At 43.8% G+C, this 17,267-nt stretch overlaps 2 protein-coding genes across 3 annotated transcripts in view; both read left to right on the forward strand.

The window, feature by feature from the left end:
* The window catches only part of GOLM1 (golgi membrane protein 1), a 59,427-nt gene continuing 42,160 nt past the window's right edge, over positions 1 to 17,267 (forward strand). The window contains exons 1-2 of one of the 2 annotated variants that reach the window (XM_087888263.1): positions 1 to 50; positions 14,258 to 14,384. In XM_087888263.1, the coding sequence (XP_087744389.1) occupies positions 14,375 to 14,384 (10 nt within the window). In that variant the 5' untranslated portion in view covers positions 1 to 50; positions 14,258 to 14,374. Of the gene's footprint in view, positions 51 to 11,335; positions 11,465 to 14,257; positions 14,385 to 17,267 lie in introns of those variants that run through there. The other variant, XM_034410115.3, reaches the window with a different exon arrangement.
* LOC148115136 (uncharacterized) lies at positions 4,539 to 7,163 on the forward strand. The gene is made up of 2 exons (XM_087888267.1): positions 4,539 to 5,271; positions 6,838 to 7,163. The coding sequence occupies exons 1-2, from the start codon at positions 4,569 to 4,571 to the stop codon at positions 7,092 to 7,094; spliced, it is 960 nt and encodes a 319-aa protein (XP_087744393.1). The 5' UTR covers positions 4,539 to 4,568; the 3' UTR covers positions 7,095 to 7,163.

Raw genomic sequence — 17,267 nt, forward strand, 5'->3', positions numbered from 1 at the left:
AGCCCCGCCGCTGGAGTCAGCGCGGCGCATGCGTGATCACTCGCCGCCTGGTAAGTTTTGGTACCTTGGTTATTATTATACTGTGGTCTTTAAATCCCCAAAAGCTGATTCCTCTAGTCTAACCGATCTCTCAAACGTCTCCTATTTTTCTATGCAGATTCTCAGTCATTCAGGTCGTGGTTATTCCAAAGGTGCTTCCCCACCCCCCCACCCCCAAAGAGGCAACTGGACTTTCTGGTTTTTCCTTTGAAGACGTTTCACTTCTCATCCAAGAAGCTTCTTTAGAGCTTTTCTTCAGCCCCCTCAAGTTTCCCGGCGTGCTTCCTGAACCCACCCTGGAGCCACTCAGAGGTGAAGAAGCTTCTTGGATGAGAAGTGAAACGTCTTCTAGGTGGCTCAGTGGCTAAGACACAGCTTGTTGCGGTTCGAATCCCTAGTACAGGTCTCTTGCGTGAGCAGGGGGTTGGACTAGATGACCTCCAAGGTCCCTTCCAACTCTTTTAACTGTTTAAAAACCAGGAAGTCCAGTTGCCTCTTGAATAAAAGCACCTTTGGGACGATTCTGGTATTTTTGCCTGTTCTTGTAGCCAAAAAGGTGGTTTAGTGGTTCTCCAAGGCATCTTTTTCGTCTTGTGATGGGAAGGTTTAAAACACCGAGCGGTAATAAGAATTCCTTCAGCCGCCCCCACCCCCAAAGGGACGCTAACTTTCTTTTCCTAGGAAACAGCGACACCCACAGAGGGAACCTTTTCACAAGTCAGACACTCCTTGGCTTCTTCGTTGCTATGGAAAGAAGAGTTTGGCTTCTTTGTTGCTATGGACGATGATCTCGTACATAGTCCGGTCTCTTTTCCTTACCCCTTCCATGTAGAAAAACAAAGTTTTTATCAAGTCTGAAAAGGTTTAAAATGGACGTTTCCTAGGCTGGGTAAGTTTCAACTAAGTTTCAAAGTTCTAGCAGGACTACCAGATTCTGTAACAGCTTTGTTCCCTATGCCAGGGTTGTCCAACCTTGGCAACTTTTAAGACTTGTGGACTTCAACTCCCAGAATTCAACTCTGGGAGTTGAAGTCCACAAGTCTTAAAGTTGCCGAGGTTGGACACCCTTGCCCTATGCCATCCCTCTAGTAAACTCACAAGATTCATTTTTGTCGCCAAGTACATGTACACTTCTGAACTAGACGGTGTTGTTTCTCTGTGTCATATAATATATGTGAGTATGCATATTTTTGTATTCATTCATTCATTCTGTCATGGTTATGAAATGTACATTGGAGGTGGTGACCCTCTGAGAATTGTATACAACGAAATTTCATTTTAATGTATGCCGATAAGTGTACATTCAAAGTGACAATAAAGTCTATTCTATTCTATTCTATTCCATTCCATTCCATTCCAACCCATTCCAACCCAATCCAACCCAATCCAATCCAATCCAATCCAATCCAATCACTTTGGTCTAAAATGTGGTTTATTCATTTCTACATTTGTGCGATGTCCGAACCCAACCATTCTGGTTAACCAAGTTTGTTACGTGAGTCCAGCCAGTCCTGATTATGTGCCATGAAGTTGGGGTTGACTTAGAGCTTACAAGTAGTCCTCGACTTTCAACAGTTCATTTAGTGACCGTTCAAAGTTACAACAGCACTGAAAAAAGACACTTATGACCATTTTTCACACTTACGACTGTTGCAGCATTCCCATGGCCATGTGATCAAAATTTGGACACTTGGCAAACTGACTCCTATTTATGATGGTTGCAGTGTCCCAGGGTCATGCGATCAACTTTTGTAACCACCTGACAAGCAAAGTCAATGGAAAAGCCAGATTCACTTAACGGCTACATTGTTAATTTAACAATTGCAGTGATTCACTTAATAAATGTGGCAGGAAAAGTTGTAAAATGGGGCAAAAGTGACTTAACAAATTTCTCACAACATAAATTTTGGGCTCAATTGTGGTTGTAAGTTGAGGACTACCTGTATATAGATATATTTTTCCCATGGCGATCTGTCCCCCAAACTGATCTTTCAGTCTTCCAATGGTGCACCCATCGCTACTGAGTCCATCCAGTTTGCAGCTGGTTGTCCTCTTCTCTTTCTTTTCCAGCATCAATGCTTTCTCTAGAAAGCCATGTCTTCACATAATAGGTCTAAAGCAGGATAATATATATATATATATGCCTTGAGTGAGAACTCTGGATGAATTTCTTTGATAATCCATTTATTTGGATAATTGAACCAGGCAATCCTAGAGCTCAAAAAAAGGGAAGTCCATGTACAAAGAACTGTACAGGTAGTCCCCAAATTACAACAACTGTACAGGTAGTCCTCAAATTCATTTAGTGGCCGTTTGAAGTTACAACAGCACTGAAAAAAGTGACTTATGACCCTTTTTCACACTTAATGACCGTTGCAGCATCCCCATGCTCATGTGATCAAAATCCAAATGCTTGAAGGACTATTGCCGAGTAAAATGTATAGAGGTTTTTATGTTAATTTTCTATGTTACATACGATTGAATTGGATATCAATATAACCTACATAGATGAAAGAATATATATATTTGAAATGTGATAATTAGTGTAACCTTCATAGAGATAAGGAAGTGTATCAATTATAAGGTAAAATTTGATGAAAATGTTTAAACCGGAGAGGTCATGCTATGTCCACTGTTTTTAATTTGTATTGTTAATAAAAAACTTTTTTTTTTTCAAAAAAAAATTCAAATGCTTGGCAACTGACTCAAATTTATAATGATCACAATGTCCTGGGGTCGTGTGATCACCTTTTGTACCCTTCTGACAAGCGAAGTCCATGGGGAAGCCAGGTTCATTTTAACAACCATGTTGCTAACTTAACAACTACAGTGATTCACTTAACAGCCGTGATAAGAAAGTATGCAAAATGGGGCAAAATTCACTTAACTGTGTCACTTAGCAACAGAAATTTTAGGCTCAACTCTGGTCATAAGCTGAAGTCTGTATTCATTCAGAGTGCTTCAGAAAAGCTAGGTGAGTTGTCAAAATCAGGACTACCAATACATGGCAGCCAAAAGATATCAAATATTCTAATTTGTTGCTGTTTAATAGTCATCTGAATTGGACCAACTGGATGCAGCTTTAGTATACCGAACAAACACTAACTATTTGTAATGGTTAACATTTTTATTAAAGTTATACACTGAATCAGAGGTGGGTTTCAGCAGGTTCTGACCAGTTCTGGAGAACCGGCAGCGGAAATTTTGAGTAGTTTGGAGAACCGGTAGTAAAAATTCTGACTGGCCCCACCCCCATCTATTCTCTGCCTCCTGAGTCCCAGCTGATCGGGAGGAAATGGGGATTTTGCAGTATCCTTCCTCTGGAGTGGGGTGGGAATGGAGATTTTACAGTATCCTTCCCATGCCACGCCCACCAAGCCACACTCACAGAACCGATAGTAAAAAATTTTGAAACCCACCACTGCACTGAATGCAAACTAGTCAGCATCAGTGGCAAGCAAGCCTAAATTAAACTGAATCAGCTGAAATATCCTGAATATGGCCATTGCTATATTTATATAATGAAAGGCTTTTATAATTGATCCAAGTGTAGATAGCAATATTATGCTGAATACAATTCATTAATAAGAGCATTGAAAGGAATGAGATTTTTTTTCTTAGTTAACTGCAATATGTTACCTTCTCTACAAGTCAATCGAAAGGTCGGCAGTTCAGCAGTTCGAATCTCTAGTGCCACATAACAGGGTGAGCTCCCATTACTTGTCCCAGTTTCTGCCAACCTAGCAGTTCGAAAGCACGTAAAAAATGCAAGTAGAAAAATAGGGACCACCTTTGGTGGGAAGGCAACAGCATTCTGTGCGCCTTTGGCGTTTAGTCATGCCGGCCACATGACCACGGAGATGTTTTCGGACAGCGCTGCTCTTCAGCTTTGAAACGGAGATGAGCACCGCCCCCTAGAATCGGTAACGACTAGCACATATGTGCGAGGGGAATCTTTACCTTTTACAAACATGAAACTATGGTTTTCAAACTGTAATGGGTAGGCTTGTATATTATGCTAAATCAAAAGAAAAAAAAATATCCACGTTGTGCCTTTCCCTTAAAATAATTGGCTGAGTTGTGCTTTAAATCAATTACAATTAGCTAGGATCATAAATCATGCTAAATCAAAGCTAAACATGTTTTTTTTTTAAAAAAATTAATAAAATTTATAGGTCACCCATCTTACCTCATGTTAATTACTAATCATTACTAATTATACTTAATATATGTGAACAGGGATAGGACGTATTATATATCTTTGAATATTACAGATCAGATTACAAATGTGCAGTTTAGTTTTTAATCTGTTGCAAATCACTTTCTAGATAAAAAGAAATAAAAGGATACTGTTAGCTTAGATTTGTGCATGTGTATTGTTGAAACAGAACCACTACTATTTAAGTGTATGTGAAGCAACTATGTACTGAAGTGTATGTGAAGCAACTATGTAGAATGACTTTTAAAGAACCTTACTCAACTCTTCTCCATGCCATTCAGCCAGCAGTTCTTGAAGGACAGCTGTGAAAATGGATAAAGACCAACTCCAGGAACCCAGCCCAACCCAACCCAAAATGGATAAAGACCAACTCCAGGAACCCAACCCAACCCAACCCAAAATGGATAAAGACCAACTCCAGGAACCCAACCCAACCCAATCCAAAATGGATAAAGACCAACTCCAGGAACCCAACCCAACCCAACCCAAAATGGATAAAGACCAACTCCAGGAACCCAACCCAACCCAACCCAAAATGGATAAAGACCAACTCCAGGAACCCAACCCAACCCAATCCAAAATGGATAAAGACCAACTCCAGGAACCCAACCCAACCCAATCCAAAATGGATAAAGACCAACTCCAGGAACCCAACTCTATCTGCTCCAGTATGCTTCATGAAGATGCAGTTGTTATAAAGGATTCAGATAAAGATGCTACCGAAGGCAGAGATACTTCCACAACTGTACTTCCCAAAGTTTCTTGTTTACCTGTGGCTTCAAAACATCTGGTTGGCTCAAAAAGCAAACAGAAACCTTATCCTGAACTGCCACCAGCATATGTGCTTCCTTACCTGGTTTTAATCAAGAATTGTCTTGATTTGCCATTTTCCACCATCAAGAAACAATGTCTCACAGGAGAAATACTGTGCAAGATAGACTCTTTAACGCTGAGGCGCAAAAAGAAGAAACCACCTACTTCACTTGAACCAGGAAAAGTACCAAGACTTCAAGGTTGACTACATTCTCAATTGCAATTGGGGATGAGTAAAGCATTCAGTTTAATAAGATTAAATGAGCCCAAACAATTAAGTAGGGATCCTTTTGAGGTCAGGGAGAACTCCTGAAGATTGTGTTGTGAATTATAAGAAAGGAAACAGCCCCTGATTGGGAGAATAGCTATAACCGTGATGGCGAACCTATGGCACACGTGCCACAGGTGGCACACGGAGCCATATCGGGGGGCATGCAAGTTCCGCTCCAGTGCACATGTGCATGCCGGCGAGCTGATTTTTGGGTCTTCTGGGCTCACCAGAAATTCCGTTTCCGGCCTCCAGAGGACCTTTGGGGGGGTAGGGAAAGCCCTTTTTGCCCTCCCCAGACTCCTAGAAAGGCTATGGAGCCTGGGGAGAGTGAAAAATGGGCCTACTGGGCCCACTGTGCTATCGTGTACCAAAAGCAGGGAGAGCACAGAGCAGGGCACACAACCATGCGCGTGGGAGTGGGGTGGGGCACATAGAATTATGGTGTAGGCACACACATGCACGACTCCCTGCGCTCCCCCACTTTTGGTACGTGATGGCAAAAAGGTTAGCCATCCCTGAGATATGATATGATATGATATAATAATATAATACAATATAATATAATATTATAATATAATATAATATAATATAATATAATATAATATAATATAATATAATATAATATATACTTAAAATGAGAAAGAACTAAGTTTGCCATAACTCAGATTTCTACTTAGAAGTTAGTAGTAAATTTCATAGTTTCCTGAAGTCTATCTAGTTTGTGAATCTCACTCCAAACCTGTCTGTCTCAATCTAATGACCATAGATGTAGTGGGTAAGAATCCTAGAGTAGCTCTCCCAACATATGTGGAGTATGCCCTGCTTCGGAACATTTACAATAACCCATAGTTTCCAGCTTGATTGTCTTCCTTCTTTAGCTTTAGTCTTTAGCTTCTGGAATTATCAGAAATTGTCACACTGGCTGGGAAATACCTGGACCTAGATTGAGTTGGCTTGAGTTAAGCTTTTAGTTTCACATCAAGCTTTGTCTAAAGTTTAGTGGCTGAAATAGAAGTGGCATTTCATTGGAGGGCAGGATTGAATGTGGTCACTTAAGCTTGATCTTGAACTCCCACCTCCTTCAGTTCAAGTTACAAGCAGGGGAAGTAGCCTCTACTATCTGGAAATGCATGTATGTACAGAACCTTCATGCAGGTCCTAGCCAGCATGTCTGGTGATGCCAGGTCCTAGGATTTGCAATTCTGCAGTACCTGGAAGGCTGGTTTCCAACCCCAGCTCTACAAGAACAAAATTGTATTACTAAGCTTGTTCCTCCTTTGAAGTCTCAAAAAATAATTCAATAGGCTACCTAGCAGTGATAGGCTATCTGATGGGTCTGGCATCTGCAGTTCCCAGTCCCATAATAATATTTTGGCATAATATACGGAGTGCTATTCCTTTTTGAGTTTTTCTCAGTCAAGGGAAAAAAATAACATATTCACTAATACGATATTGATCTGATATTCTGTACTTCTCTCTTTGTCTTTGTTTAAAGAAACAAAATATGTAACTTTTGAAGGCCTGGAGGACCTACAGTGGAAATTATTCAAAGGTCTGCTAAAACGAAAGCCAAAAACAATCGGCATTTGGAGGGAAGCAAATTTCAAAAAGAAATCTGTTACAACTGTTATTCGCGAAGCAAAGGAACACATCCTTCCCCTGCTACCTAAAGACTGGATAATTGATGAGTCCCTCAAGTTTTCCAAAGAAAAGATTTTTTCCTTCTTTTTAGAAACTGAGTCACACCTGTGAATATGTAGCAGTCTCTGAAGTTCGGAAAGAATCTATGTAAACAAGCAATAAACAACACATTGTGCTGGACATACAGTGTGCTGCCATTAAGTAATTTGCTTATTGTAACATAAAACAGAACCATTTTGGTTTCCAGCAAGCCAATCCTATGGAGACTGGGGGTTTGGCAAAGTTGGGCGACTGGCCTGCCTCCCCCTGGTCTGTATCCATTTTCCCCTCCCCGCCGCGGCCTGGTTATGGGCGTGGGCGGGGCCGTGGCCATTTGATCTGGACCTTATCTGCACTGGCACTGGACTGCATTGGACTTATTGGACCCCTGACCTGACCTGACTATAATTGACCCCCGGTTTCCGACTATATCATCAGTCCCAGTCACATTTACAATGCCTTGCTGTGAGGAGATGCTTAAGCCTGGGTGTGGTCACCGAGGGAGTCACCTTGCTGTTATTGCCACTGAATTATACCTGTCGATACCAGCCGCTGTGAGAGGGTGGCTTGGTCATTGCTTTTCAGGGCATCGGCTTGAGACTCCTCTCCACTGCCGTGAGAGGACAGTGGAGCCCCGGTTCTGATCCGCGCCAAAATGGTGAACTGTCTCTCCTGGACTTTTAAATGTACCATCATTGAATCCTTAGCCTGACTCTATTTCCCCAAGCGAACTTGCAGGAATGTATTCACCGGCTGAGCTCTTTGCCTTGCGAGACTCCCCCCTCTCGCAAGCCTGGCCTTCCATGTTATCGAAGGCCTACCTCGATGAAGGGCTTTGGAACCCAGAGAGGTGGCATGTCACGAAGAGGGGGTTGAGGGGTTTTTTAGATAAAGTTTTAGCAAATGTCTTAAGGGGTTCCGGAGGGGGAGGGTTGGATCAGAAGTAAGGCCGTGGGTATGGGGGATAACCCACTAAGGGGAGGGCCAGGTAAGGCTGTGGAGCACGGCATGGGGGGTGGGGGGCCCGGGGTCAAGAGGGGGGATAAAGTTCATCCAGATAAGGTTTTTACCATCAGTACTGTGGGTGGGAGGGGTAGATATGGCGGGAGCAGGGGGCCATATCATGTTAGGGGAGTGCGCGCCCGCTGTCTTCGAGCGGTGGCGCGCTCCGGCCCCCAAAGCTCCAGGTGGCGCAGATCCTCAGGGCCCTGGCCTCCGTCTGATGTTATGCAATGCCAGGTCTGTAGTAAATAAAGCCCCCCTCATTTGTGATCTTGTTCAGGAGGGGGGAGCGGACCTGGCAGGTATTACGGAAACCTGGTTGGGCCAAGAGGGGGGGTCCCTCTTGTTGAAATGTGCCCACCAGGTTTCCGCGCATTCCATCAGCCGAGGTTGCAGGGTAGGGGCGGGGGGGTAGCGGTTATTATTAACGAAGGTCTGAGACCGAGGGAGGCCACTGTTCCTCAGACGGCCGGCTGTGAATCCCTCCTTGTGAAATGGGGCCACGGGGTTCAGATGGGTTTGCTGATCACATACCTGGCTCCCTGCCATGTGGCAGCAGCCCTGCCCGAGCTACTCAGTGTCATCGCCACGGTGGTGGTTGAGACCCCTAGGCTTATGGTCATGGGGGATTTCAACTTGCCGTCCGTTGGTGAGGCATCTGAGGTGGCTCAGGAGTTCATGGCTTCCATGACAGCCATGGACCTGACCCAGTTAATTCATGGCCCTACCCACACGGGGGGAAACACGCTGGATCTGGTTTTTGTCTCTGGACAGTGGTTGAGTGATCTCGAGATAGGGGATATAGTCACCGAGCCCTTGTCATGGTCTGATCACTCTCTCCTTCGTCTCGACCTTCGAACCGCTACACCCCGCCGCAGGGAGGCGGAGCCGGTAAGATGGTTCCGCCCCAGGCGCCTGATGGAACCGGATAGGTTCCAGATGGAGCTTGGGCCATTCCCTGAGGCTCTGGCACACGCCTCGACTGGAGACCTAGTGGCCGCCTGGGATAGGGCAGCCGCTGGAGCTCTAGATCGGGTCGTGCCTTTGCGGCCTCTGACCCGGCGCCGATCTCATTTAGCTCCTTGGTTCACTGAGGAGCTGAGGGAGTTGAAGCGCCGGAAAAGACGCCTAGAGAGTAGTTGGAGGGCCAGTCTTTCTGAATCTGACCGGACACTGGTAAGAGCTCATATTAGGAATTACCTAGTGGCGATAAAAGCAGCGAAATGTAGCTATTTTGCTGCTCTTATTGCGTCATCAGATAATCGCCCGGCCGCCCTGTTTAGGGTGACCCGCTCCCTGCTCCACCAGGAAGCGCGGGAGGACCCCTTGGAGGGTAGAGCCGAGGATTTTGTCCAATATCTGTATGACAAAATCGCTCAGATTCGGGAAGATCTGGACTCCGACTGGATAGTCTCAGGGGCAGGGACTGGGGCAGGTCTTGAGAATGTTATCTGGGATGAGTTTGATCCTGTGACCCCTGAGGACATGGACAGGATTCTGGGTAGACTGAACGCGACCACTTGTTTATTGGACCCGTGTCCCTCCTGGTTAGTGCTGGCTTCTCGGGAGGTGACACGAGGCTGGTTCCAGGGGATTATAAATGCTTCGCTGGGTGAGGGTGTCTTTCCTGCCGCCTTGAAAGAGGCGGTGGTGAGGCCTCTCCTCAAGAAGCCTTCCCTGGACCCGGCAATGTTGGTAAATTATCGTCCGGTCTCCAACCTTCGTTTTGTGGCAAAGGTTGTTGAGAGTGTGGTTGCGCAACAGCTTCCCCAGCACCTGGATGAAACGACGTATCTGGATCTGTTCCAGTCGGGCTTCAGGCCCGGGTACAGCACGGAAACGGCATTGGTCGCGTTGGTTGATGATCTCTGGAGGGCTCGGGACAGGGGGTGCTCCTCTGTCCTGGTCCTGTTAGATCTCTCAGCGGCTTTTGATACCATCGACCATGGTATCATGCTGCACCGGTTGGAAGAGTTAGGGGTGGGAGGCACCGTGTTGCGGTGGTTCTCCTCCTTTCTCTCTGACCGGTCACAGTCTGTGTTGACAGGGGGACAGAGGTCGACCCCGAGGCCCCTCATATGTGGGGTGCCGCAAGGGTCGGTCCTCTCACCTCTCCTGTTCAACATTTATGTGAAGCCGCTGGGCGAGATCATCCGTGGTTTCGGGGTGGAGTACCATCAGTACGCTGATGACACCCAGCTGTACATCTCCACCCCGGATCACCCCAACGATGCCCTTGAAGTGATGTCCCGGTGCCTGGAGGCCATACGGATCTGGATGGGGAGGAACAGGCTCAGGCTCAACCCATCCAAGACCGAGTGGCTGTGGTTTCCGACGTCCCGATATAGCCAGTTGACGCCATCACTGACTATTGGGGGTGAATCATTGGCCCCCACGGAGAGGGCTCGCAACTTGGGCGTCCTCCTGGATTCACGGCTGTCTTTAGAAGAGCACTTGACGGCTGTGACCGGGAGGATTTTTTATCAGGTCCGCCTGATTCGCCAGTTGCGTCCCTTTCTGGATCGGGACTCGTTACGCACGGTCACTCATGCCCTCGTCACCTCCCGCCTGGACTATTGTAATGCTCTCTACATGGGGCTCCCCTTGAGGAGCACCCGGAGGCTCCAACTGGCGCAGAGTGCAGCCGCGCGGGTGGTAATGGGAGTGACATGGCGCTCCCATGTAACACCTCTCCTGCGCGAGCTGCACTGGCTCCCGGTGGTCTTCCGGGTGCGCTTCAAGGTTTTGGTTACCACCTTTAAAGCGCTCCATGGCTTAGGGCCTGGTTATTTACAGGACCACCTACTACCACCAATAGCCTCCCACCGGCCAGTACGCTCTCATAGAGAGGGACTCCTCCGGTGCCGTCAGCCAAACAGTGTCGACTGGCGGCCCCTAGGGGGAGAGCCTTCTCTGTGGGGGCACCTACCATCTGGAATGAGCTCCCCCCGGAGATACGGAGGATCCCGGATCTGCGTTCCTTCCGCCGTGCTGTGAAGACCTTTTTATTCCATCAAGCGGGCTTGGCCTGATCTCTTCCCTTTTTAAAATATGTAAATTTTAATCTGTTTTTAAATTATTGGGGTATTTTAATTTGTCTGGGCCAAAAAGTTTAATTTGATTTTATCGGGTTTTTAAATTTTGTGTATTTATGTATTTTATTGTTGGCTGTTCACTGCCCTGAGTCCTTCGGGAGTAGGGCGGTATACAAATCAAATAAAACCTAAACCTAAACCTATTATTATTATTTTGCTACAGTAGCCTTTTATGTTATTCTATGCCAATTTATAAAGTCTCATGGTGTTCTTCAGGTGGATCTCACGTGGAATTTAGAAGTTGCAGCCCCATCTCTCACCCCCACCAGGTAGACCAGAAGACCAGGAAATCAATTCCATGGGAAAGCTACAACTATTTTTTATTGGAATTAAAAACAGAACTTTGTGAGTATGATCGTGCCATTCCTCCCCTCCTCTTTATAGTTCAGTGAATTAGAGAGGTATCTCATCTGTTTTCAAACATAATCTGGATGTTCTGAATTTAAATAACACTTTAGCTTCATTTATCTAAGCAATAGCACTTATACGTTTCCATCTTTATACTTTACGCCACCAGAGCTAAACAAAGAAACTGCTGTACTTTACTGGAGAATACTGATATATGATCAGTGGTGGGTTTCAAATTTTTTTACTACCGGTTCTGTGGGTCTGGCATGGTGGGTGTGGCATGGCTTGGTGGGCGTGACAAGGGAAGGATACTATAAAATCTCAATTCCCTCCCCAATCCAGGGGAAGGTTACTGCAAAATCCACATTTCCTCCCGATCAGCTGGGACTCGGGAGGCAGAGAATAGATGGAGGCGGGGCCAGTCAGAATTTTTACTACCAGTTTTCCAAACTACTCAAAATTTCCGCTACCGGTTCTCCAGAACTGGTCAGAACCTGCTGAAACCCACATCTGTATATGATCTTGCTGCTTGGTCGCAACTTCAGTATTGGTCTCATTTTACTGATGCTGATAGAAGTAAAGGCTATTCTGCTGAATGCTGTGCAAACACCTTTACATCCTTTTGTTTGGCAGATCTAGAAAGACTTGTTGGAAGAGCTAGAGAAGCAAGGCTCTTAGAATTCAATATAAAAATCATATTCTTGGCTATGTCAATGATCTATGACATTTTTAGATCAGATTAACAACAATCCCTATATATATTGATAAATAGTCTATTATAGGTCTGTAAGTATATATGTATTCAACACAGGGGTGAAATCTACTTACCTTCCCAAGCGGTTCAGAAGTGCATGTGCTGCGTAGACCCTCTGCACATGCACAAACCCTTCTGTGCATGCACAGAAGGTAAAAAACAGGTTACTTCCTGGTTAAAACTAGGAAGTAACGATGACCGGGTGGGTGGGTGGAGCCTCACACCACCATCGCTACCGGTTCTCCGAACCACCAGCTGCCATTGCTACCGGTTCGGACGAACAGGGAGCATTTCACCCCTGATTCAACATCACTAATAAACACAAGTGCTTAACTAGTATGCTGACACTATTATGAATGTACTAGTGGGGATAAAATTGGAGGAGAACCATGGGTATGTCTTAAGGAACTTACAGAAGAATGACCTGTGATCCGAAAATAATATCCAATGTTGTTATTTAGGGATGGGAGAGATGGCTATCTATTTCCAGAAATAGAATTCTTTATAGAATTCTTTATTGCCCAAGTGTGATTAGACACACAAGTAATTTGTCTCCGGTGTATAAGCTCTCACTGTACCTACAACAATAGTGATGGATCATTATCATAGTCATTGTATAGCATAGTCATTCTATCTAGTATAAGCAGCTGCTTTTAGTTACCCTATGTTTGCTATTCAAACTAATCAAGGTTTATATACCTATTGTCCAGGGGTGGGTTCTACTTACCTTTACTACTGGTTCACATCGCGCCCGTACATGTGCAGATCACCTATATGATGTCCGAGTCAGTGGGCGGAGCCTCCCGCTGGTTTTACTACCGGTTCTTGCAAACCCGTCCGAACCAGGGGTAACCCACCACTTGTTGTGGCTATTGTCCCCATCTGAAGCACACTTGTCATAGAAAGGAAGGCCAAGGGGAAGTGTGAACTCACATTAAGCAAAGTTGGACAGTAGGTGGTTGGTCTGATACTCTTTCTTTGGAATCCTCTAACTCAGGGATCCCCCAACCCCTGGGCTGCGACCCACTACTGGGCCGTGAGCTGTTTGGAATTGGGCCAAAGAAGTGGTGGGTGCACGTACATCCCCGCTTGCACAAGCTGTGGGCAAGGTGTGCTCGCGCAAATGGAGCTGCGAGCACGCGTGCACTTGCCTGATGCTCAAGCAGAAATGCACTCCGCTCTGCTGGGCTGCAAAACCGGAAAAAATGGGGAACTCTAATCTAATTCATTTTATCAATTATTTGCAAAAATGTTCCAGCAACTTGACAATACCAGGTAATCCTCACTCAATGAGGACTATCAGGACCTGTAACACTGTTGCTAAGTGATGCATTATAATGTAAGCTCCACCGTGGTTGTAAAGCACATCATGATAGTAACTTATTGTTTTAAAAAAAAATAAATTATAAAAAAATAGGTTACTAATGCTTTAGGTTTCTTCTTGGTTAATTAAGGAGCTCCTCTAAAGCCTTTTGGTGTGAAATCACTTCATTGTTCATCTCTGAATTCCAGAGCTTGATAATGCATGTCCCAAACTATCCCCCACCCCTTCTCTGGCTTCCCTGCCTTGGCTCTTGATTCACCGACCTAGGTCTGCCTCTGCTGGATTTTTTCTTTTCTTTTCTTGATTAGCAATATTTCACCCTGGACCAGCTTCTGGTTTTATCTGGTCTAAATTAGGCCACTTAACAGCCTGGTATGTCTCTATTTTTAGATAGCTTTTGTTTGTGTGCTTTCTTGCTCTGCTTGCTCTCCCTCCACATTTTTTCCTTATTAAGTTATAGCACTGACTTCAGATAGTCTATGATATTTATACCATCTGAGTAAAACTAATGAATCCATAAGCACCTGAGTGGATTTCCTTAATTAAGGTGTGGCCTTGCAGAGATTGGTGGTGGCTACATCTAACCAGAAAGTGATTTGACTGTAACAAAGGATTCAACCCTTGCAGAACACTTGTAATCTGCTTTAAGGAAAAGACTGAATCTGTTGAATGGACACCTGTGTGCATTGTGCCAATTTTTGTATACAACCAGGTTGCTATGGAAGTAATGAACTGCTGAGTCCTCCTAGAATCCATCCTCAGGATTTGAAGATTGCAAACATACTTTCAACAGCTGGATCAAATCCAACTTTAGCCTCTTGTGAGATCAATGGTTTCAGGTAGGAATACTGCAACAGAGTGAATGGGACACCAGTAGCAATGTTCCAAACTTTAATATTTTTTTCCTTGAACGCCCTTTGATGCTTGGCTTCACTGTCTTGGCAAAAGTACTGTAATAGGCATATGTTTTGTTTTAGACCGTTTTTTCAGAGGTCAGCAATGAGTGTCTTTTTTCTCAGTGTGTATCCTCTTTAATGGCTTTATTGGACTTTTTAATGTTATTACAGGCTGAGCAATTATGTAAGAGCTTGAAAAATTTAATTTTCCATGTATAGGGTTAAGATGAGAATCTTTCTATGCTGAGAATATTCTTGAGTGTCCTGCATTGACCCACAGCTATGAAGGCTGCATAAAGGGCAGCCTACATTGCTTTGGAGTGAGTAATTGAAGGAATTGTAACTGATCTACTGAAACATTTGCAATTTTATTCTGATAGAAGAACAAAAATATTGATTTTCTTTTTCTAATGGCAGTATAGAAATGCATGCCAAGAACTAATGACAGAAGAATACAATTTACTCGGAACACCATGAAACCTGGACACACACATACAGACATACACACACCTAATTTATAGTGTTGTAGTGTATATTATTTTACAGATAGCTTTGACTTAAGTATTTTTGACTTAAAAGGCTATTGTAATTTTAAGTTTAGGTTTATATAATGCCTTATATAAAGAAGAGCCTAATGCTGGGAAAGATTGAGGGCAAAAGAAGAAAGGGACGACAGAGAATGAGGTGGTTGGATGGAGTCACTGAAGCAATAGGTGTGAGCTTAAATGGACTCCAGAGGATGGTAGAGGACAGGAAGGCCTGGAGGAACGTTGTCCATGGGGTCACGATGGGTCGGACACGACTTCGCAAGTAACAACAACAAATGCTTTAAGTGACTGGCTTAATATGTTGGGGGAATCCAATATTATAGTTAGTAAACACTGCTTTGGGTTTATTTACTGAGTTAGGTGACCCCAGTGAATTTGTTTATTCAATAACAACAACAACAACAACAACAACAACAACTTTATTGTCATTGTACGTGTATATACAGTATACCCATACAACAAAATTCACTTAACACCCAAAGGCCAGGTCCAACACACATAACAATCCCCAAACATTCCCCTACCCACCACAAATTCCCCACCCCTAAACCACCCAAACATCCACACAACAGACCAAGTAATATTGTCCAACAGCTCACTGATGGTGGCCCTTTAGTTCATTGTTGAGTGCAATTATATATAACATAATTATATCATATTTTATCATAATACCTAATTTAAAACTCTATGTGAGCATTGTACATGTCCTTAAAAGAAAGTGAAATTCTGCCTATGAATAAGGGCTTGTGACTGTATATTATGCACAAATATAGAACCACTGCTAATAATTGTACTGTAGCTTATTGATGAATATATAATACTGCAAAACAATCTCTTATGCAAGATTTTAAGCAATATGTTTGATTGAAATACTGCATGCAACTTAGAAGGAGCCATTACTTTGACATATCCATATTTATGAGAGCAAGTGTAAATCTACTTAATATAGTATTAATTAAATCTGAAGATTCAACGGTTATTTTCATGATCAAATATGGTTTAATGAGATTTTTTTAAATCTGTATGGGTGTGTTTGTATTTTGATTAGGAGAATGTATCTTATGAACTGTATTGTTTTCTGGCTTTATCATTGAATGTGCAAGCAAAGAATGTGAAGTTATTAATATTAAGCATCTTGAGTAAAATGGTAGAAGAAATATTATTTGGTAGTGTTTCTATAAAAGTAAAAAACAACAACACCCATCTATTATGCTACAGTATATAACAAAGTAAAACATGTTTTTTTTTCAATTTTAGGCTGGCCAGCAGATGGCAGCAGACATATAATTTTGCACAAAAATCATTTGATGGTGGGGGGGGGGACCCCAAAAAATCCAAAGCTGGCTGACAGCTTTATTGAGATAACAAAAATGATAAATATGGGTGTGTGACTCTTTACTTAAAGCAAACCCTGTCAACCACAAAAGGTCTTTAGCAGTAAAATAAATAAAATAACAAAAGGAATTGATTCTTTTCACAGTCTTTGTATTGCGAGCCCGTATTTGCTTACAGGCAATTGTCCAGCTAAAGCAACTCCTATTAAGCAACAATTTCTGTACAATTCAATATGAACTGTATCTAAATTATTACTTTGCAGAAATGGCATTATTGGAAAAAACCAATGAGAGCATTACAGTACTTTTGGATCCTGTGACTATACTAGAGAAAAGGAATTGCAAGCAGTGATATATATCCAGTGGTGGGTTTTAAAATTTTTTACTACCGGTTCTGTGAGTGTGGCTTGGTAGGCGTGGCATGGCTTGGTGGGCGTGGCTTGGTGGGCATGGCAGGGGAAGGATACTGTAAAATCTCCATTCCCTCTCCAATCCAGGGGAAGGTTACTGCAAAATCCCCATTTCCTCCCGATCAGCTGGGACTTGGGAGGCAGAGAATAGATGGGGGCGAGGCCAGTCAGAATTTTTACTACTGGTTCTCTGAACTACTCAAAATTTCTGCTACCGGTTCTCCAGAACTGGTCAGAACCTGCTGAAACCCACCTCTGTATATATCCCAAATGTATCTGTGTGTTTGGAACTGCCACTCCCAGAATTTCTAGTCAGTATATTGCAGCATTACCATCCCAGCATATGTGGGGAAAATAGCAATAGCACTTAGACTTATATACTGCTTCACAGTGCTTTTACAGCCCTCTCTAAGCAGTTTACAGAGTCAGCATATGGCCCCCAACAATCTGGGTCCTCATTTTACCCACCTCGGAAGGATGGAAAGCTGAGTCAACCTTCAGCCAGTAAGACTTGAACTGCTGAATTGCAGGCAG

This window comes from Pantherophis guttatus, chromosome 2, assembly GCF_059756535.1.
Source record: "Pantherophis guttatus breed Tessera chromosome 2, ASM5975653v1, whole genome shotgun sequence".
Lineage (NCBI taxonomy): Eukaryota > Metazoa > Chordata > Lepidosauria > Squamata > Colubridae > Pantherophis > Pantherophis guttatus.

Bases quoted from the DNA above. Each gene is read 5' to 3' on its own strand.
- LOC148115136 (XM_087888267.1), top strand. From the start codon at position 4,569: ATGGATAAAGACCAACTCCAGGAACCCAGCCCAACCCAACCCAAAATG. The intron at 5,272-6,837 runs GTTGACTACATT...CTTTGTTTAAAG, and splicing joins AAAAGTACCAAGACTTCAAG to AAACAAAATATGTAACTTTT.